The sequence below is a fragment of the Alosa sapidissima genome, chromosome 4, assembly GCF_018492685.1.
Source record: "Alosa sapidissima isolate fAloSap1 chromosome 4, fAloSap1.pri, whole genome shotgun sequence".
In the NCBI taxonomy this organism is placed as follows: domain Eukaryota; kingdom Metazoa; phylum Chordata; class Actinopteri; order Clupeiformes; family Clupeidae; genus Alosa; species Alosa sapidissima.
The window spans coordinates 10,420,319-10,443,162 of record NC_055960.1 but is presented as its reverse complement, the minus strand read 5'-3'; the positions used below and the strand labels follow the sequence as shown (position 1 = coordinate 10,443,162).

Genomic DNA, 22,844 nt, shown 5'->3' with positions numbered 1-22,844 from the left:
CATAATAGCCTAATTGATCTTGTGGATTATAGCCCTAGGATATTTTCCACAAGTCACCTTAAAACGTTCAGATCGCTGTGTGTGACATTTTATCGTGCACACTCTGAGTGCTGCTTCAAGCCACTGGCAGGCTGTTTCCATAGACTGTTTCACAAGTTGCACACACTGGGAATGTGTTCAGGCAAACTGTTTCAGCACGGAACGGTTATATTGTGGGACAGGCAGATTCCTTTGACATTGCGGGAGAGGAGGAGGGACGATATTGGTGTTACAAAACGTGTAACACTGTCGCTCCAATTATTTAGTGTAAACAGTAAATGTTTACCGCTTCAAAGTTGCAATAGTAAAATATTGTAACTGTTAGCGGGATAATGTATCGGCGACCAATACAGTCCGCCGTCAGGAACATTTTAAGCGTTTCAGCATCCAAGGCCACTCTCGGAAAGGTAACGTTAGCGTTAGCGTTAGTAATTTTAGTGTTAGTAACACTAATAGCGCGAAAGCTAGCGTTAATATTATCAGAAAATGTATCTTATGTCAGTGGTCGAAGTGCGTTTTCTTTCAAATGTAACTATGTAAAAAACAAAACAACAACACATCCAAGTGAGCTGTCGTAGACAGTTTAGCCATTCTATCTAGCCAAATAACGTTGCATGAACTTGGCTGATTGTGGAGGAACTTTAACATTAGCTATTTGGTTTTAGTGATTACCTTAAGTCTTAGGACGTACCTGGACGCCAGCAGACTTTAGTTTATCCTTAAAGGTTGTCGAAATATTAAAAATAATATATCAGAATGAAGTTAGGATATTTGTATGATGTGAATAGCGGAACACGAGACCACTAAACTGGAACAGTGAGCAAAGGCACTTGATTATGATTATGGTCATGTTTAAGAAAGTAACTTCCCATAAAGTTTCAAGTTGAAACCGTCCACCACATGTCTGTGGTAAAGCTTTTTTTGTAAAGCTTTTTTTCCCCTCACCATGTCAGATAAAAACATGGCCGTAATACACTAATTTACTTATTACGTATTTTCATATTTTACAGGCAGTTGAACAAGATGGTTGTCTCAAAGCTTTAGTTGTTGCAGCCACCATCCCCTCCTCACAGACACAAAGCAGGACCTTGCACAAGAGTAGACAGGTATGCCAAGGACTCCTCCTATGAGAATTGTCTACAAGTGTAAATGAGAGGTTTTTACTATTTCTCTGAACAGCAGCTGTTCAGAGAAACACCTCTTCAATATAAAAAAAGTACTTTTTTTATATTGAAGAGGTATTCCATACCTTATGCTATATCTTTCTCTTGTTTGGGTTGTAAAACACAGCACCAGGGATGGGTTTTAGCCCTTGATCAGGAGTGCACTAATGGCTTCAGATAACTTCACATATTATTGATATGCATACAATATTATTGATGCATGTCTTTGTAGAATGCTTAGTGGGCCATTCCAGCTGGGCTGAATATGTAGTCAGTCATTAGTACCAAGTGGCTTTGTAGTCTTCTTAAATGGCACAGTGTTCTTGGCATTTGATTATGGGCCATGGAAGTTTCATTCCTACTTCATGATAAACAAATTGTCACATGGCGATGTATGTCCATGACTCCAGCTTCCAGGGACAGGACCATATCTAAAAATAGGCAACATTAACTATTGGACCACTGCTTGAAGTTTATGTAAGATTATGCAGATGTGTGTGAGCGTGCGTGCGTGCGTGTGTATGTGAGTGCGCGTGTTTGCATGTCCTCGTGTGTACACACTTTGTAATGTGCCTAGTTATATTTATGGCAGGGGCCAATGTGTCCTTGTTGCTGTGTTCGTCAGTCAGCTGCCAACCCTCATGCACACGTCTTGTGTAGGTTGCTGATGCTTGTGTCTGTGTGATCCACAGCTTTATACGGTAAAAGAAACCCCCCAGGCTACAGATGAGGAAGTGGGGGCCTTCACCAAGCTCATTGAGGCCATGGGCTTCACCGGACCCCTCAAATACAACAAATGGGTGAAGTGGCTCCTTTCAATTACTCACACTACTTTAGATCGAGCATTTGCACACACACACACACACACACGCACGCACCTTTCCTCAGAGTTATCTAATTCAGATGATACTGTTTTTTTCTAGTATAGCTCAGTTTGTGTGTATATTATCTAATAAAAACATAAAAATGAGGACGATGAGATGAGGTTTGCACAGAGGTACACAGAGCGTGAATAGCTTGTTTAGCAGTATTACATTTTAGTCCAGCATTTCCAAACTGACTGTAATTAGATTTATCATAGAGGCACAGACATTTTTAAAAGCCAGGCTGGCCTTATTTTTGTCATCGATGAAATATTTGTTCTAGGAAGATTATGTTCTCCAGCAGTCGTTTTTATTAGACCCCATCAAAGTTTGGGGGTTTGTTGGGGCTCTAATTTGCCCTCTGTGGAACGTGTTGAGTTCAGGCCAGGATACTGTATGTATATGATGCCATACCCTCTGGCACACGCGTCGAGTATGCGAGTGGTCAGATTGCAGCTGAGTTTCCGCTGTCCTTGTGAGCCCGATGTGGCAGCTGCAGCGGGATCTCTGAGGGACCTGCTTGGACAGACAGGCTATAGGACGCCCACACAGAGGCTCACCCATCACCCACTCACTCACTCACTCACTCGCCAGACTGTGAACGCTGGCATCCCCACAAGTGTGAGAGCGGATTAGAGACACGTTATACTGTAGGCACAGGCTTGCAACTGATTGGCAGACTTCAAATAATGACTAGTAGCCAGCGTTCATTTTACAGTTTGATAGTGAAAGTTTATAGGGTATGCATACTTAATTTTGGAGAGACTGTTGTGTTCAATGTTTTAACATCTTTGTTCTCTCTGGTTCTCCCTTCCCTTTGTAGAAAATAAAGATTGCTGCCCTGCGTATGTACACATGCTGTGTAGAAAGAATCAACTACGATGAGTTTTTTGAAAGTAAGTCTGTTTCTTCTGTTTTGTTGCCATTCATTCTTTATAGGGGCGCAGCAAGTGTGTGGGATTGTTGGCGTAACAACACATCACCCCCACTTAGTTTTGTCACCAGAAGCATAAAGACAAAAGATCACACAAAAAATATAGTAAAGAAAAGATGCATTGAAATAAAATAGGGGTGTGGGGGTCTTTGGTCCTTGAATCTAATATGGAGAGAAGGACTTATGAGTCTTATGTCATGCTCATTTTTATTTTTTGAAAAAGATCCAAACTCCCAAATGCTGCTCACTTTGACAGAAATGCTGAAATGTGCCTGAAGGGACCTTTTCTTCCCTGTCCTGAAAGATTTATGTGACACTTTACAGCCTGGTTATGCTGTTTTCTTTAGCAGGGGGAAAAACAGGTGTAAACTCAATAGCGGTTTTGGAATATGTGCCCAAGTTTGCATAGGCTTAGTTTTCCCTCCCTTTGCTCTTGCTTTCTCTGATCTCTCTCTCTCCTCTCTCTCCTCTCTCTCTCTCTCTCTCTCTCTCTCTCTCTCTCTCTCTCTCTCTCTCTCTCTCTCTCTCTCTCTCTCTCCCCCCCTAATGTTTTGTTTATTTTTTTTACCCTTCTTTCCCACTCTTTCTGTATCTCTACCTCTTTTTTCTGTCATGGGCACTCCTCTTTCCCCATGTGATCTCTCTTCTTTTCCTCACTTTCTCTCTGCATATCCTTGCTCTGTTCTTTCTCTAACTCTCTTTACCCCCTCTCTGTTTTTCTCTCTCTCTCTCTTACACACACACACACACACACACACACACACACACACACACACACACACACACACATCTAATCTCTCTCTTTCTCTCTCTCTCTCTCTCTCTCTCTCTGTCTGTCTCTCTCATCCAGAGTGCTCCCTCCCTGACACGCTTAACTCCTGGTTCCTAGTGGCGCAGTTCCATGTCTGGTGAGTTGTGCTTCCTGCACTTTGCTTCCTCACCCTTCGTCAGGTGTCACTGGCCCAGACTGCCTCGCTGCTCCAGAGACCCTTTAAGCTCCCATGCGCAGTTCCGCAGAACCATCCCATAATCAGCTAGGTGAGCGGATGCCAGGACCTGATTTTAAGTTAGTTATATAACACGGCTGGCGCTTTAAAAACTCTCCTAGTCTGTTTCGGTCAGGCTCAGCTCATGCCGATGACTTCCATCCATCCATTCGTCCATCCGTCCATAGGAACTGGATGAGGCAGGAAGCTGGAACAAGGTAAATGAGGAGCACTAAAACTGTCATGCGAAACGGATGCCTGACCTGTTTCAGTCATATGACCCCCCTGACCCTGCCACACACACACACACACACACACACACACACACAGTACCTCCTAAAAACCCCTTAGATTTTATGTCCGCGGTCATGGCTTTTAAATATGGTAATTTATGTTAAGGCCCAGGTAACTCGGGTTACATGTGGCATAAAGGAGCTGCCTGTTTTAGAGGCATTAGGGGAATGCGTGAGCTCATGAGAGTCCTGATGATGAATTGCACTGCCACGGCACTCTTCATCAAACGGCCTCCAGCCCGGCCTCCGACTCACAGTCAAAGCCAGTTTCCTATGAGCAACTGTTTATTTAGGGATTCAATCAAACTCACTCTACCCCTTCCGAGAATGCGGACGTGTGTGTGTGTGTCTGTGTGTCTGAGTGAGAGAGCGTGTGAGCGAGAGAGGCAGAGATGGAGAGAACGAGAAAAAAAGAAAGAGTGAGAGAGAGGATGTCATGTGAATTGATGTGTGTGTATGTGTATGTGTGCATGCGGTATTGTATGAATGTGTGCTGTGCGGTGATGGGAGTCCATTATTTTAGCTCTTGGTCTGTATGTATGTGTATTTTGATGCAGATTAGCAAGATAGCCACACACCCACCTCATTATAGATAGTAACCTGTAGCCAAACACAGAAGATAAGACACTTATAGTCAGACCCATTCAAGTAATCCACTTTAAACCTTTAATTTGCCCTAGTCTGACCTGGTACTATTGTGTGTCAATAGTTTAGGCCATGCCATCTGCATACACTGAAACATTTGGCCTGCTTTTTTGGCTGCGGTTTAAATCCAGCTTGGCTTAAAACCCTGATAAGATTTTTGTGAAATCAAGCTTTTGTCTAAGACGGTGTTTAGGTGTATCAATTGTTAAAAGGCTCTATGAAGGTGTCCTTAAATAGTCTGTTTTTTTTTTATCTGATTATCCTCAGTGTGTCTTTGTAAGACTCCATAAGCCCTTCTTAAACTTTAAACTTGCCCATCTGTTTGATTCACCCCCACCCCACCCCACCCCCCAACCTGCAGGATGTGTCTGGTTCGAATGCGGCAGGAGGGCAGAGAGGGGAAGTATATGTGTCGCTACATCGTCCATTCCATGTGGGAGGATGTGGAACAGAGGAGCAAGATCATGGGGGTGAGTCACTCTGCCGAGCACTCGGGCCTCCAGCAGGCCAGGCATAAGCCCAGCCAAGAATCTTGTTCTTTTTAATATTTTTTTCCCTTCTTTTTGATGGGGGTGGAATTTATTGGAGGAACAAGGTATGTGTCTGGGTGGAATTAAAATAAAATTTGGAATGAAAAAAAAAAGGCAGAGAGAACCAATCCAGGAGCTCAGGAGCTCATCTCGTGAATCACGGGGGCTTTGCCACGTCATGCACTACTGGTGTTTTAGATAGTTCGTCCCCCAAACAGTGCCCCGCCAAACTCAACCACAAATTCCATTGGTCGCACTGAAGCCGTTTGACCCAGTCTGTGTCATGGTTTTTGGTCCACCACCAAGTCTGAATGAGACAGATAGGCAGCTGAATGATGGTGTGATGTCCTGAGGTGTGTGTATGTGTGTGACTTTAGGTGTTTGCGTATGAGGTGTGTGTGTGTGTGTGTGTGTGTGTGCGTTTGAGGTTGCGAGTGCTCGGGGGGGGTGCCGCTGTCAGTTAAGGCGGGGGGGCGAAGTCTTGGGCCCAGCTGTGAAAACAGTCACTGCGGCTCCCACGTTCGTCTGCGATCGCCCCGGCTTGTGCTAAACTCCCGACTGCCCTCTCGTAGGTCTTTCACACCGCTATGTCACTCTCTACGGGCCGCCCCAGGACCTCACTACCACAATAAGGGCCTAGTGCTGACCAAACAAACACACATCAGTACCACTTAAGGGCTTCAAGGAGAGACCGGAGTGCACAAAATCCTGATTACATGAAATATGTGATTTCAGTTCTGATTTCATTTAAGAGTAGTGTGAGATTTGTATCCCTCTTTTTGACTGTGTGAGATGCATTCACACCAGCAGCGGGTAGAGGTTGAGTTTGTTTAGGCCGGCACGGAACATAATCGAGCAGCCCCGTGGCGATGCTGTTTGCACACCGCTGCCGTTTTTTTGGGGCAGAACAGGACGTACGCATGTGCCTCCATAGGCCCCCTGAACTGCGGTCGGCTGCTTACATAACTCCTGCGCTCGTCGCTGTGAACCAGAACAACCCAGTTTGAGCTGACAAGGCGTTTAGAATCCAATCCCTCAGCACTTACTTACAAGTGACTGCTGGACCCAGGCCAGGCCGTTTGATGGATTTCACCAACTAATGTATTGACTTAATTGGCCTCGGTTTACACGGTGACCAAGTTCAACAATTGACAGCTGTCAAAATTTTCTCTGGCCGTCTTCCAAGTGATGGAGTGTTTAAGCTGAACTCAGGAGCAGGTGCAAATGAGGGTGTAATGACTGCTTTTAGGAGGTGCATTTCTTTGGCAGCATTTTCTTTGTCCGGTCATCTAAAGTCGGTTGCTTTGAATCGAGTGCAAAGGACAAAAAAACTTTGCAGGAAGGCGTGTGATTATCACGTTATTCATCTTTTCCACCATGATGGGCCTACATGGGCCTAATCAGCTAGGTGAACACCTCATCTGAACACCTCCGTTGTACAATTACATTTTTGTTAACACTTCATTTGGACGGTCTACCAACAGACTATGGATTGTTGAAATTCAAGTTGAAAGTCATTGTGCACTGAACTTCACCTTAACCAAACCCAATCCCTAACCTTAAGTGCGCCACATACTCGACCCACCCGACCTGTAGCGCGACAATGTGACGTCACAGAAGCGCCGTAACCATTTATACTCGTGCGTCGTGGTCACGACACTAGTTGCAATATTCTCCTGAACAGAGGTGTCATTGTTGTGAAAAGATTAACGCTAACTACGTTACACAGCAGAAGAAGCTGCATTAAGAAACACTAGTAGCAGAGAATGTAAACGGGCTCTGCTATTAGATAGCCTCTGTGATGGTACTTCAGACTTGGTTGCTACTATTCACAACTACCACCATCATTATCATCTAGTTTCCAAGGTGTGCGCACAGGTAGATAGATAGATAGATAGATAGATAGATAGATAGATAGATAGATAGATAGATAGAAAGATACTTTAGTCATCCCGAGGGAAATTTTAATAATTTAAACAGTTTAGTTAGCTGGCTAGCTAGCTAGCAGCTGGCTGAGTTTGTGTAATTTCCTGAAGTGGAAAGAGATTTTGTTCAGGCCTTAATAGATATCCTTTGTTTGAAAATAAAACTTTTCTATTCTTTCCTCTTAATTCCATGTGTTGCAACTCTCGCTGGTAACTTTATTAACTTATCCAACAAACTATTACAAATTCACGACTGTAACAAAACACTGCAACTCTCGCTTGCCCTCGAACTAGTCCATCTTCCTGTTTCTGCTTTGTCGCGCTCGTCTGAAAAAAAATGAGTGGTGCGCTACCTCGCGCTACCTGGCTAAAATCCTGGCGCGCCAGCTAGATCTACGTCATTTTGACGTCACGGTGTCGCGCTACCGGTCGGGTGCGTCGAGTATGTAGAACGCCTTAGTGTTAAGGCCCTGCTGGTCATTCCCAGTATTACACCTTTTCTAATGCCTGTTGGGGCTCTGCCCCTTTTGGTGCTGGAAGTAATGGGTGGTCTTATAAAGAAGACCTCATGGGTAATGGATGCTCTCGCTCCGACTCTCTGGCCTGGTTCCTGGTCACTCGGTCGCTGCTCCGCTGGGGAGAGCCTCAGCCCGTCGCTCCTCACACCGACGTTGCGTTTTACACTTTTGTTTGATCACACATGAGTCTAGTGCAGTGAAAAATTATTCCACTGCAACTAAACATGATACTAATGCACAGAAGCATGATTCTAGTGACAAACAAATTGCTTCACAGGACCTCTGTAACTACTGTGGGGAGTTTGGGCATTGGAAATTTGCCTGCCCCAAGTTAAAGGAGAAGCGACGTGGTAAAGTTAAACCCAAGAGTGCCGGTTGTGCTGCCAGAATTATGCCTCCGGTTAGTCAAGTGTGTGTACAATCGAACTGTAAGGCTGCGGAGGATACCTATTTGAGTCCAGTGAGTGAGAGCACTGATCTGCTCAGAGAGGATCTTCTTTTAGAACAGCCCCAAGCGTGTGCTATTGATGGCTATAGTCCCTTCATTACAGCTGTTAGTGTTTCATTAGTTGGAAGCGACCAGAAAGTACCAGTGCGTATTCTGCGTGACACTGGAGCGTCAGAATCATATGTCTTGGGATCTCTTTTGCCTTTCTCACAGGCATCCGACACGGGGACATGTGTTCTTATCTGGGGCATCGGGATGTATACCATTTCTGTTCCGCTGCATCGTCTAGTCTTGGAGTCGGAGCTTGTAAGCGGGGAAGTTGTCTTGGCTGTATGCCCGTCTCTACCTATTGAGGGCGTAGATGTGATTATAGGAAATAACTTGGCAGGTGGGCGTGTGTGGCCTGAGATGTCACCCCCTCCTGTAGTAAACACAACCTCTTGTTTTGCTTGTTGATTCTGATTCATGTTCTGTTGACTTTCCTGAGGTGTTCACCTCCTGTGCAGTGACTCGTGCTTGGAGTCGTACCCAAGGAGAAGAACAGTAACTAGAGTTTGTGAAAGACCGTGCTGATTTAAATTTGCCTCTGTTACCACCTACTCTTTCCCGTGAGAAGGTTGTGGCAGCACAGAAGGAAGATGAGGATTTGGTAGGCCTTTTGGCTGTTGCTTTGACAGAAGATGATATGAGAAGTGCAGCAAATGGATATTTTGTAGTTGACAACCTGTTGGTGGGAAAATGGTCTCAGTTTAATGGCGATGGCGGGGATCCAGTCATTCAAATTGTGGTGCCAAAACTATTTCGTAATGTGATTTTGCAGACAGCGCATGGTGATGTGGCAGGTCACTTGGTCTTTGGCCATCAGGTCCGTGGTGTACCCCTCTGGTTTATTCATCCAGTGTTTATGTTAGCTATCGATAACTGTGTCTGGATGTGTTGCTATCAAAGCAAGACATTAGAGATGGCGCATGGCATGCAGTGATGCCTCGTTTAAAAAAAAGAAATTAAAAAAACGCTATTCAAGCACCGAAATGAGGCACCGAAATCCACGTTGTTATTCGATGCAGTTACTACCGTTTGCGTCGGCACCGGTGCCATATTAGAACCGTGTTTCGGTGCCCAACCCTAGTTGGAGGAGGCTAAGGCCCCTGTGAATATGATTGTGCCCCTGTGAATGTGATCAGTGGATTTCGTCGTAGGTTGACGCTGGCCTGGAAATTGGCCAGTGACAATCTTGCCAAGGCCCAACAGGGTATGAAGAGAATGTTTGACCACAGTGCTGTAGAACGTGCATTTAGTCCTGGTGATTAAGTCCTGGCTTTTTTGCCAGTACCTAGGTTACCATTTTGTGCCAAATTTGCCAGCCCTTACACTGTTGCTCGGCTGGTGTCTGACTATGACTATCTGTTAGATACCCCTGATAGAAATCGATCTAAGCAATTGTGCCACATTAATTTGCTAAAGCCTTACTATTCGCGAGACCTTAGTCCTGGTCAAGGAGGTCGTGAGGTGTCATCTGTTGCAGTGGCTGTTATTGACACTGGGCCCTCTAGTCAACCTTTGGTGGCAGCAGAGGTTGATGAATTTGGCCTTTATGACTCTGTGTTGCAGCCCAGGCTTAAGAATTCTGCAATGTTGGCTAACTTGGATACCTTAATAGGCCATCTTCCCGTTGGAACAGGCTGAGGAGATCAAGGCTCTGATTTTGACTTTCCCTGTTCTATTTTCAGACACGCTCACATGTACGGATCTCATTGAGCATGATCTAGATGCTGGCGATGCTTGGCCGGTTCGCCAGCGTTTTTATCATGTAGGGCCTGAGAAACATAAAGTGCTGGACGCTGAGGTGCAGTATCTGTTGGACAATGGCTTGGCTGAGCCCTCCCACTCCAGCTGGGCGTCACCTTGTTTGCTTGTGGCTAAGCCAGACATCTTTCGTTTCTGCACAGATTATCGCAGGTTAAACAAACTATTCTACCATAAAGAGGCTTTAGCCCTCATTTGGGCTTTAGGGCATTTTGATGTTTATTTGGGGGGAGGCACACAGCCCTTGGTGATCTATTCCCACCATAACCCCCTTACATACCTGCACACACTACACAATCCCAACCAGAGACTTATGCGGTGGGCTTTATTTTTACAGCCCTACCACTTTTCATTCATCACATCAGGGGTGTGGACAATGTTAATTACTCATCTTCCTAAGTCGGTATATGGTTAAATGACTCATTACAGGGCGAATGAAGACTCTCGCCCGCCCCTACTGCCTGTAGGCAGAATATCCCGCTTGCAAGTTCAGTGTATCGTACCCGCCGACCAAAGCAGGATCAGTTTACAGCACAGAGGCAGGCTAACGAAACGCTAGAGATTGTTGCAAACGTGTGTATAATGGCAGAGCCGGCGAAGAAGCAGCGAAAACCCTTGACGGAAGATGCAAAGAAAAGGAAAAGAGCTTCAGACCGAGCGAGGGGGAGTTTCGTAGAGAAAAAGCATCAGGCTTGCCTGGTGTCCCTTTAAGGGAGGGGGGAATATTAATGCCCTGCTGGTCATTCCCAGTATTACACCTTTTCTAATGCCTGTCTGTGCTGCCTTCTTACCAATCTGCAGATCATGGAGTGTGCCCATTGGTGCTGGGAGTAATGCCCATCGGCACCATAGGTTTCAACAGACAGTTTGTTTACAGTTTGCAACGGTAGATAGTCTACAGTGAGAGAATAATGCACAGCTTTGATGATGCCAGATGGTTACATGATCTAAGCCATCTACACATTCAATCTTTCGCTACGCTGCCAGTTGCTAAAGGCCAACGCCCACTGGTGTCGACATTCACACCTATGGATTTGACGCTCAAGAGATGGAACAATTTTCTAAACTCCGCCAGTGGGCTTTGCTCCGTTAACAGTAATGGAGTTCTAAACTTTGGCGTCATTGACGCACGTCAGACGCCACCAGTGGGCGTTGGTCTTAAGGCCGCAGTTCTATCCCCAGTACTAAATACCACAGACGGGCTCCTGCATTCCTGCTGTCCAGGGTGTGAGAGATCATTAGGTCATCTGCACGGTGACTGTGAGTGAAGTCCAGTTTAAGGTGTGGACCGCTGCCACTACCACGGCACATAGTTTACCATAGAATGGGATGAAAATCAAAACAATTAAAATATTGTCATGAAGTAGTTAAGCTAAAGTGCTGAGGTTAACCTGGTTGCAAGTGGAGTTTGTGAGTGACTTGTTAAGAGAGACGTTGCATGTTAACTGACTTAACCTCAATCTCTTGAGTCAGTGTCACGCCATGCAATTGCATTTCAGCGTGCAGTCTGCACTAAACACTGTGCAGCTGTGATCCATAGAGATTCATTCACGGTCATACTCAAAGGAAGGAAAGCAGAAGAGGAAGTAAGCTATGGCAGCCCACCAGTGCAACTCAGAAAATAAATGGCCGGGAGTCACTGTCTGCCAAATATTCCAGCTTATTTTATTGCTCCAAGATGAACAACTTAATTGTCCTGTGACCACCTGTCGGCATGGACTATGAACTTCAATGGTGCATCGCAAAGCGAGACGTTATTCGCCCAAGTCAATATTTTGTAGTTTTAATGCAGACATGCTGGGAGCAAGAGCCTCACATGTACTCTGTGGCCTTAGGCTTCCCATTGGAGCACATTGTTGGGGCTTGGTCTGGCCGATCTTCAGTGAACGTCCTCCCCCAGTAGTGGGGAACTTTGGCTGGTTAGTTGGCTGGTAAGGGGAGTTGGTTTTTAGCCTGTGCTGAGAGAGTGAGGCGCCAGCCTGGATCCTCGAGCTGGGCTCCCGTTGCAATGAGATCATCCAGAACGCTGGAGGGCAGCTTCCTGGGGAGCAGGGAGTGGCCTGACGCTTACACACACACACACACACACACACACACAACCCTGTGGTCTCAGCGCCAGCAGTCACCCTGGTGACACCACCACAGTGCGAGGGTGACCTCATCTCTCCAGTGACCCCCCCCCCCCCCCACCTCCTTGACGAACGTGACCCTCAGTTTAAAACCACTGCACGCGTGCAAGCGTGGAAAAGCTCTGACGTACGAGTGGCTGTGGCAATGGGTGTCACGGTGGCCATTTTGAAAGGCTGGCACGGACTCCTGGATCCATCCACGCTGTATACGCAGCAGCCTCACAGCCAAGTGCCAAGCCACAGCGTCACGTGTAAACATCCTCCATGGTTCACTACTCAACTACAAACACTGCGGGGGCTTTCGGTGTCCCAAGGCATTCCCTGGCAGCGTGTCTTGCGTAGGATGTGGGTGCGCAATTTTTGATTGAAGCATAAAAGGAATTTTTTGAGTGTTTGTTTTTCCTTACTCTCCAGCTTAGAGACTCACTGAACGTGTCCGTCTGAAGTCAAGGCTCTTCGATATGCATGTCTTCAGTAGTTTATTAGTCCGCTCACCTGGAGGTTTACAACAACATCAGCCCACTGTCTCCTCTAAATACTCAAACCTCACTGTGCATGTCTAGAGGCTGTTGCTTGTGGTTAGCTGAACTATTGTACTGTCGTGTCAACAGACTACACAGAAGACGCACAAGAGGACACAAGATTTAAGCAAGCGTCTTGGTGAAAAAAGGAACAATATTCATTAGGACTTCTAGATCTTTCTAGGAAGCATTGCTTGTCTGAAGTGGTTTGTAATTATTGGTTAGGTTGTCTTGAGCATTATCTTAAGTGAATATGTCAGTGACCGGATCGGTCAGTACACTTGCTGTCTAAAATTGAGGTACATACTTTTGTTGGTTGTACGCTTGACCTTAACCTTGACCTAATGTTAAAAGACTTTCTTTTTTTTAGTTCAGTCACACCAAAGGAATTTGTGTCCATGTCCAAGCGTGAAGAGGTTGTTTTTGAACCACATAAGAAATGGCCTGGGGCCCTTTGGCAAATTCTGTGCAATCACCCTTCCTGCCAGGTATGTTCGAGCTTCCCAGCAAAGCAGCGGCGTAATATTACAGCGCTGGGAAACGAGACGGCCTCTCTGTGGTCAGTCACAGATCTGCTTGGGTTACTCACACTAATTGTGCAAAAAAAAAAAAATCCAGCCTCTCAAACTTAAAGAAGGAAGAAGGAAAACACTTGTCATGGGTTTGTCGGAGCGGAGTGGACCTGCTAGCGTTTTTGTTGATGCGGAGCAGGCCGAGGCACACACAGTGACCTTCGCAGGTAGTGGATGTGTGGCGGTGTGTGTGTAGGGGAGGTGTGTCTGGCTAGAATAGCCACTTGAATGCACCCCAGTGGTGATATGACACTGATTTCAAGCCATAGGGCAGTGTTCTGTCCCCTCAAACCACCCCCCCCTCCAGACCAAACCAGCCCAAGCCCAGTCCAGGACCCCCCCCCCCCCACCTCCCTGTGATTGGTGTGGTGTATTAAATATCTGCCTTTGGTGGAAGGAGCTGTGTCAGCCGTAACGCGCTCAAGGGGAAAAATACACAGGGCCACATGGACACAATTATCCACAGGTTCCTAATTACGCACAGGTGCTCTCCTGCACTGCGTGCAAATATCTGTGTGTGTGTGTGTCTGTCTGTGTGTGTGTGTGTGTGTGTGTGAGCGTGCTTGTATGCATGCTGTGCATGAGTGTCGGCGCCCTTAAAACTTGATTCTGAATAAACAAGCTAATTTTCCTCAAATTAATCAGAGAAAGTCCTGAGGGTTTGCACTGCTGAGCGCGCTGTGGCACTGCGTTATGTGTCGGTCGGTCAGTCCACAGCACCTGAATAAGAGAGGGCTTATTGGCCTTCTGGTTTTGGGTCATTTTCCCCCCCCTCCCTCTCCCCCACCTCTTTCCATCCTGGTCTGGTCCCACCTTAGAGGGGGATTTGTCGCGACGTGAAGGATAATAACTTTTACATTTGTGCTTTTGAATTGATATCCAAGTAGAGGTGTGTGTGTGTGTGTTAGAGAGAGAGTCCTTCCATCCTCTTATGGCTGAAATCCCCACAGTAAGCTGCTTGTGTGTAGTGTCATTTACAGGGTGCAGTTAAGCCTGGCTCTGTGTGCACCTCACACTTCCTTGTCTCTTGAAGAATGCTGACTACAAAGATGAGACTTGTTCAAATTCTTTGGTTGTACAGTACATGGCGTTACACTGTATTTTTCCACTGCCACGCATTCAAAGATGGTGCCAAAATAATAAACCCAAATAACCAGGCTAATCCTCTAATTAAAAAGAGAGTTGATTTAAAATCGATCAAACAGTGCTAAAACATAAAATCGATCAAACATTATCAAATTTATCATGATGTGTTGTCACAAACACTTACTCCTATTAGAAAATCAAAATCAAAACCAAACCAAAGACTATGACTGTTACTCTCTCATTGACGCCTGTAATAAGGATTTCGGTTTGTAGAATCTATGTATGTATGGTTTTCAACAAAAAGCGAATAGAAAGGACCTTGACATGCATCATGCCATGATAAAGTTTTTGCACTACCCTCCTACTAAGTTTTTGCACTTTAGTTAAAGTGTAGAAGGTAATGTTCACAGAATTAAATGTGATATTTGAAGTGAGTTAGAGAGTCTTATTTTCCTTATTTTTTGTAATGCCTTTGAATAATATGGGAGACATGAATCGCAATATATCGCAGTATCGAATCGCAAAACTGAGATTGTTAAGAATCGCAATAATATTGTATTGTGGCCCAAATATCGCAATAGTATCGAATTGTCACATTTTTGCCAATTAGTAACCGGAGGGTTGCCGGTTCGAACCCCGATCAGTAGGCACGGCTGAAGTGCCCTTGAGCAAGGCACCTAACCCCTCACTGCTCCCGGAGCGCTGCTGTTGTTGCAGGGAGCTCACTGCGCCGGGATTAGTTTGTGCTTCACCTCACTGTGTGCTGAGTGTGTTTCACTAATTCACGGATTGGAATAAATGCAGAGACCAAATTTCCCTCATGGGATCAAAAGAGTATATATACTTGTGCTTATGTAACCATCCCACCTCTTTGTAACATACACCTGTGTGTGTGTGTGTGTGTCTGTGTGTGTGTGTTAGAGAGAGAGTCCTCCCATCCTCTTATGGCTGAAATCCCCACAGTAAGCTGCTTGTGTGTAGTGTCATTTACAGGGTGCAGTTAAGCCTGGCTCTATGTGCACATCACACTTCCTTGTCTCTTGAAGAACGCTGACTACAAAGATGAGACTTGTTCAAATTCTTTGGTTGTACATGGCGTTACACTGTATTTTTCCCACTGCCTCGCATTCAAAGATGGTGCCGAAATAATAGACCCGAATAACCAGGCTAATCCTCTAATTAGAGAGAGTCGATTTAAAATGGTGTCGAACGTCTGTGTTTTGTCTGCGGAGCCACCAAGCAGATCTGACACGGCCTAGCTGTCACAACAGCAAGTGAAAAGTCTTTTCCCTTTTCCTAATCTTCTTAGACTTGTATGCAGGCTTCCATCAGGCTAATGTCGAGATTTTTTTTTTTTTTTTTTTAAACCCAGCTTGTTGGCCAAGCAAACACTGTATCTCTTCCTCCAAAGTTGTTCCCACTGGCCTTCCCTATGCAGAGTAACTGGTTCTCTTCTCTTTGGTCAACACCTCCCCCCCCCCTCCAATCCCCCCACCCCACCCCACCTCCACCCCTACCTCCACCCCTACCCCTGGAGCTCCCTCGCTCGCGTGCCTGCTAACATGCTCTTTGTGTTTGCTTCATCCTGCAGATTGATGCCGTAGAGAGGAAAGAGGCCCTGAGAGCCATGACGGAGAATTTCTACGCTGCTATTTTCGGATATGATGAGGTAGACGCAGGGGGTGGGGTGGGGTGGGGGGTTGGCAGACCAGGCACATACACATGCCATAAACACAAGCCTGGATGCTAGGCTAATTTCTACACACTCATATAGTTGACCATGGTGTCCACAGTGTATAGAAGTGGGGCCAGTGTGTTAAGGTGATGATACATGGGGCAGCTTTTAAAGCAGTGTTGCTGGGTAGCTACCAAAGATTCTAGAGCACTATGCTACGCTCCACATTAGAATCTTTGGTAGCTACATAACCAGTTCCATGTGTTCTGGTTGGATGACCATGATAATTTTTGATGATTTTAAAGTAGGATTTAAAAATTGATGTGCAATACCAGTGGGAATGTACCCGACCACAATACTCACTAAACATTGCCCAGCAACACTGCTCAAAAAGTTACCTTTTGTGTCATCATCAGCTTAAGGGTGTGTAGTAGTATGGCCAATGTATAATGGGTGGCCTTAGCATTGTGTATGTATATTACTAGACTGTATGTATATTACTACTACTATTACTAGATTATTAGATAAATGCAGAAACCAAATTTCCCTCACGGGATCAAAAGAGTATATATACTTGTACTTATGTAACCATCCCACCTCTTTGTAACATACACCTCAGGTGGCTTTAAACACCATGTTCTTTTCTCTACACCTAATTCATTTATCATATAAACAGACCTTACCGTTCTGTACTAACCCTAGGCAAATGGGTCAGGCCCTTGAGTCGTGGATCTGCGCGAGGTTTCTTCCTACATGCATCTCCAATTCTAGGGAGTTTTTCCTCGCCCCTGTTACTCATGGGCCTTCTTCTAAATGTTTAACACTCTGTAAAAAGTGCCATGAGACATGTGCAATGTTTTGGTGCTCTATAAGTGATAAATAATTGAAAATTGAAGTTGGGGTTAATGTGTCTTTGGTGTCCTTGTATCCTTGACATTGGATGAAGTAAATAAACAAACAAAATAATAAATTCAAATAATGTTGCAAATTAAAGCCCCTCCAAAGCCTGTGGTATTAAAGAGTTTACAGAATATTCTATAAGCCTAGTCTTGAGAGATTTCCACGGAGGCTTTCCTTTGGTCTAGTATTAGGCTTAATCCATGTGTTTGGAGTGCACGCCCCAGCGTCGGTCAGTCTGAGAGGCCGTAGCTGCTGTGGTGTTTACGCGTTGCCGTGGCGCCTCCGTAGAGTTGCATCAGCTGGGTGTCAGGAGAGCTGTTGCATCCTTGTTGATGTATTGTAAAACCAAATGGGCTTTCATAGTGTCTCCCATGTCTGATGGCAAACGCTGATGTGCTCCATCTGGCGGTCTGCTCAGGGCGTGTCGTCTGGACCGCTAAAAGACACTCCCGCTCCTCCTGCATGGCACTGCCATTCCGCAGGGGAAAACAGAATGCTGTTAACACACTCCACTCAAAAACTCATAATGAACCCCTGCCACCAGTCTCTGAATGTCACCCCCCCCCCCACACACACACACACACTCTCTCACACTCACTGTCGCACTCTCTAGACTCGATAAAGCCAGACAGTGCTTATACTCCTACGTTTCAGTTTGGTGTTGAGGAGCGAAGAGCTGGTGTTGGAGGTCATGCATAGGGTTCTCACGGTCATGGGATTTTTACATCACCAATTTCCAGGCCTGGAAATAACATGGAATTCATTAAGTTCATTGAAAGTTGTGGAAAAGTCTGTCTGAAAGTCTGTCTGTGTGAAGAAACACTCTTGTATTCTTCTACTGAGACATTGTGAGAATATCTGCGGTGTGTTTCTGCAGGTTTCAATTGACAAGCCCATAAAAATGAATGGAAAGTTTTAATTTTCATTCAATAATTAGCCCCAACCTGTGGAAAGAAATACTCAATTTTGTGTACCTGTGGGTTGCGAAAGGCCATGGAAATGTCATTAAGGGGTCCTTGAAAGGTTGTGGAAAAGTTTTGAAGCGTTGTCGGTGAAAGTGTGTGAGATCCCTATGAGCTGAGCTGCTGTGTGTGTCTCTGCAGGGAATCCTGTCGGACGATGCTGTGTTAGCCGCTGCCCTCTGGAGAAACTTGTTCAACCGACAGTGTGAGGACCCGCTGCAGCTCGAGCTCATGGTAGAATACGTCCGCAAACAGGTGAGTGTGTGTCGGAGTGTCTGTGTGTCTCCATGTGTGTATGAGTGAGAGGGTCAAGGCGATGTGACTTTTTAATAAGGTTCTACTATAGGAGGAAATTACCAGTTAGTGTTTGTGTGTGTGTGTGTGTGAGTGAGTGCATGCATGTGTCTCGGTGCATGTGTTTCGGACATCTGCACATGCAGTATTTGGAAACGCTGCCTACAGAAACATTGGCCACAGGTGGGGGCCTGTGTGTGGTCTACTCTCTACTTCCATTGGATGAACTCATTAAGATGCGCACAGGCCCACAAAACCACTGCAAGCAGCTATGCAGAGTGCAGTACCTGGCATGTCCACACAAGGAAACCTATGCAGACACAGAGCACAGTACCAGTCTACAAATAGGTGTGTGCGTGTGTGTGTGTGTGTGTCTAAACTGGCCTGTGTGCCATGATGTGTTGACTGCTTTATTGGCATGTCTCTCTGTCATGTCATGTGTTGTTGTTATTCCGCCTGTGTGACTGTCAGTAGTGCCACATGATAAAGGCCAGATAGAGGGGGTTAGTCAGGGGGCATTCTGGGTATTTGCCAGTGTCCCCTTGTTCCTGAGGGACTCAGGGGGGTAACAGGAGAGCGGTCGTTGCTGCCCCCTTAGCTATCACCACCCCCTCTCCGCTCCAGGCTTGTTTCCAGCTTTCTACTCCTCCCTCCCTCCCCCGTCTTTCCCTCTCTCTTTCCCTCTTTCTCTCTCCCTCTCTTCCTCCCTCCATCCTTCTCTCTCTCCCTCTCTCTTTCTCTCTCTCCCCCTTACTCCCTCTCTTTCCCTCTCTCCCTGGCCGTGTGTTTGTATATTTTCCTGCTTTGTGTGATTGAAAACACGAGTGCCTGCGAGCACACCTGCGGGACTGCGTCAGCCCTGTCAGCCCTCCGCGCCACATGTTCCCACAGACTGGCTCGCACCCATACCCCCCTTTACACACACACACACACTCTTAAATACCCCCCTTAAAACACGCTCACACATGCACAATTACATCCCCCACTTTACACACACACACACACACACACACTTACATCCCCCCCTTAAAATACACACACACACACACATGCACAATTACATACCCCCCTTCACACACACACACACACTTACATACCCCCCTTTACACACACACACACACACACACACTTACATACCCCCCTTTACACACACACACACTTACTTACAAACATACACACACACACACACTTACATACCCCCTCTCCCCTTTACACACACACACACACACACACACACACACTTACATACCCCCCTTTACACACACACACACACTTACATACCCCCCCTTTACACACACACACACACTTACATACCCCCCTTTACACACACACACACACTTACTTACATACATACAAACATACACACACACACACACACACTTACATACCCCCATACACACACTTACACATATACACACACACACACACACCACACACATATACACCCACACGCTTGCATACATAGAGGTGTGTACTTTCTCTCTCACACACACTCACACACACAAACACAATAACTCATTCATACACATATACATACAAACACACACACACACACACACGTGTGCGCGCTCACACTCACTCCCGGTCCAAGGCAACACATGTGCCACTCCAGCACGCACACCACCTTGTGCTGGCAGCCAAACAGAGCTCAAGCCACGGCCCCCTCAAACCAGATCTGCCCAACGCTCAGGTGATCCCAGTCAGTCCATCCACTGCCCAACGCTCAGGTGATCCCAGTCAGTCCATCCACTGCCCAACGCTCAGGTGATCCCAGTCAGTCCATCCACTGCCCAACGCTCAGGTGATCCCAGTCAGTCCATCCACTGCCCAACGCTCAGGTGATCCCAGTCAGTCCATCCACTGGCCAACGCTCAGGTGATCCCTGTCAGTCCATCCACTGGCCAACGCTCAGGTGATCCCAGTCAGTCCATCCACTGCCCAACGCTCAGGTGATCCCAGTCAGTCCATCCACTGGCCTTTTTGATGGATGGTGTCCTCCTGGTACAAGACAAGTGCACACTGGCATGGTGGTGGCGATGGTGACACAGCATAAGCAGTCATGGCAGTCGAAACTCACACACTGACACACACACATAGACACACACACACACACACACCCTCTCGCTGGCACCAGTGTGTGCCGTCAGAGAGAGCCAGGTCCTGTGAGAGGCTGCCCCTGTGCGTCATGGGACAGCTGCACTGCCCTCTCTCATTAGGGCCGTCCTCCATCACTGCCTGCCACGACTGCCCAGGCTTCAGGAGGTGAGGTCAGGCTGTGTGTGTGTGTGTGTGTGTGTGTGTGTGTGTGTGTGTGTGCGCGTGCGTGCGTGCGTGTGGGTGTGTGGTGTTTGTGCGCGCACACATGTAGTAGTTTGCGGTGCTTTTCATGAGTGTGTGTGTTGTAGTTATGGTAGTAGTATATGTGTGTGGTGTGTGTGCGCACATGTAGTAGTTTGTGCGTGCTAGCGTGATTGTGTGTGTGTGTTGCAGTAATAGTAGTAGTAGTAGTAGGGTGTGTGTGTAAATAGGGGCTAAGGGAAATGAGGTGGGATCACAGGCTCCAACCAGCTGTGTATAAGCAACCCCCCCCCCCCCACACACACACACACACACACACTCACACTCACCAACCCCCACCATCCAGCCATTACGCCATCCATTACAAACAGTGACGAGACTTTATGAAACACAGAAGGCGGTCAGTTACCCAATGTTACGGTCAAACAAACACAAACAAACCCACAAACAAGTAAACAAACATCCCCGGCGTTTAAGAAGACTCTGTGTGCGTGAGACAAGCGGTGATGGTGTAGAGTGGGAGTGGAGGAGCAGAGAGAGGGGTGGTTTCTATGTGAAGTAAAGAGAAGGGCGAAGGTAGACTGTTTTTCTTCTCGTTTTTAAGGCCGTGCTCTGTTCTTATCACAGGTGCAGCACGTAAAACAGAGAGGCCAGCTGCAGGTCCCCCACTGCTTTCTGACATTAGTACCTTATTATACTCCACCACCCCCCCCACCCCCCCGCCTTTTAAACATTCATTCAAATCTTAAATATAAATGTATATTTATACATCAACATTAGAGGTCATGTATTTAAATGAGCAATATGTAGCCAGATAAACATATTTATTTGATTTACACCTGTACATCTGTACACCTGTTTTTCGTCTTCCTGCTGCCATAGCATGCGTAAATGAGGTTATTTTGTAGTCCCAGACTCTTCATGAGGAAGCTCTAGCTCTTTGTAGGGTCATAGTGAAAGTCTCTGAATGGGTGTTGGAACAAGCAAGAGTGCTTCACTAGTTCAACAAGCCTTTTAAAAGTGTCGGAAAGTGTGTGTTTGTAAAAACGTTCAGTGACCCATTTACAATCTTACACTGACCAAAAGGAGAACTGGCATAGATACATTTTGCATTGAAGTGTGTGTGTGTGTGTGTGTGTGTGCGTGCATGTGTGTGCGCTGTTTCTGTGACACTACACCTCTGTATCCCCACAGATGCAGTTCATTGATGCGCTGGATGGTGAGGACCTGCTGCTGACGGGAGAGGTCAAGTGGCGCCCTCTGGCGGAGGAGAACGCTCAGAGCATCCTGAAGGTCACCACGCCCACGTACAATGACACCGGCCTCTGAAGCCCTGCCGTCTCCCTCCCTCTATCTCTATCTCTCTCTCTCTCTCTCTTCACTCAGTCCCATGAAGCCCCCCCTCTTTTTCTCTCTGGAGACTATAGACAAGATGGCCATCAGGCATCAAGAAACATACATACTGTACACACACACATAAACACACACACACACACCATCTTTCATTTCATTCTCTCTCTCTCCTCATACCTCATTCTCTCTCTCAGTCTCTGTCTCTCTCTCTCTCTCTCTCTCTCCGTCTGTCTGTCTCTCTGCTCTCAATTTATAGCCCCATGAAGCAATCTGTCAAAGAACGTGTGTAAACACAGGACTCCCATAAGCGTTGAGAGTGTGGATGATCTCTTACCGGAACTGTGTATGTATGTTTTGCACTGTCCTTTTCTAGATTAGAGAAGGATGTTCTGTATTTATATGTCTCTCTTCTTTTACTGATGCCATATTTATAAGAGTTCTGTTTAGTCCTTAAAGAATCTCTCACATGTCCTGTTTTGTTTGGATGCATCGATTCCGTCTTCCTCTCCCTCTCACTGCATTATGGGAAATGTCCTTGCTGTCACAGATGCTGTTCAACATTGGGGTTTTTTCGGTTTTAACTCGAATAAAAATGTTCTCTGGTTGTGTACTTCTGTTTCGGCTCAGTGAATCTCTCTTCAGCCTCGGCAGCGTTCCACAAACATCCTACTTACTCTCAAAACTGGCAGCCTATAACAAACACAAGCTATTCAAGTTAGAATGATAGGTCAGATATAATTGGTGTGTTGCTTAGATTGAGGGAAGATTTAGGGCAGTTGTGGCCTACTGGTTTGCGCTTCGGACTTGTAACCGGAGGGTTGCTGGTTCGAACCCCGACCAGTAGGAACGGCTGAAGTGCCCTTGAACAAGGCACCTAACCCCTCAATGCTCCCCGAGCACCGCT

The 22,844-nt window shown here is 46.3% G+C and overlaps 1 protein-coding gene across 1 annotated transcript; it reads left to right on the top strand.

Annotated features, from left to right (window-relative positions):
- The first annotated feature begins 216 nt into the window (after nucleotides 1–216).
- On the top strand, nucleotides 217–22,550 carry LOC121706435 (ubiquinol-cytochrome-c reductase complex assembly factor 1). Its single transcript, XM_042088180.1, has 9 exons — nucleotides 217–446; nucleotides 1,050–1,145; nucleotides 1,895–2,002; nucleotides 2,889–2,961; nucleotides 3,850–3,907; nucleotides 5,285–5,393; nucleotides 16,050–16,127; nucleotides 18,137–18,250; nucleotides 21,782–22,550. Exons 1-9 carry the CDS (start codon nucleotides 372–374, stop codon nucleotides 21,914–21,916), a joined length of 846 nt encoding a protein of 281 aa, XP_041944114.1. The 5' UTR covers nucleotides 217–371; the 3' UTR covers nucleotides 21,917–22,550.
- The last annotated feature ends 294 nt before the right edge of the window (nucleotides 22,551–22,844 follow it).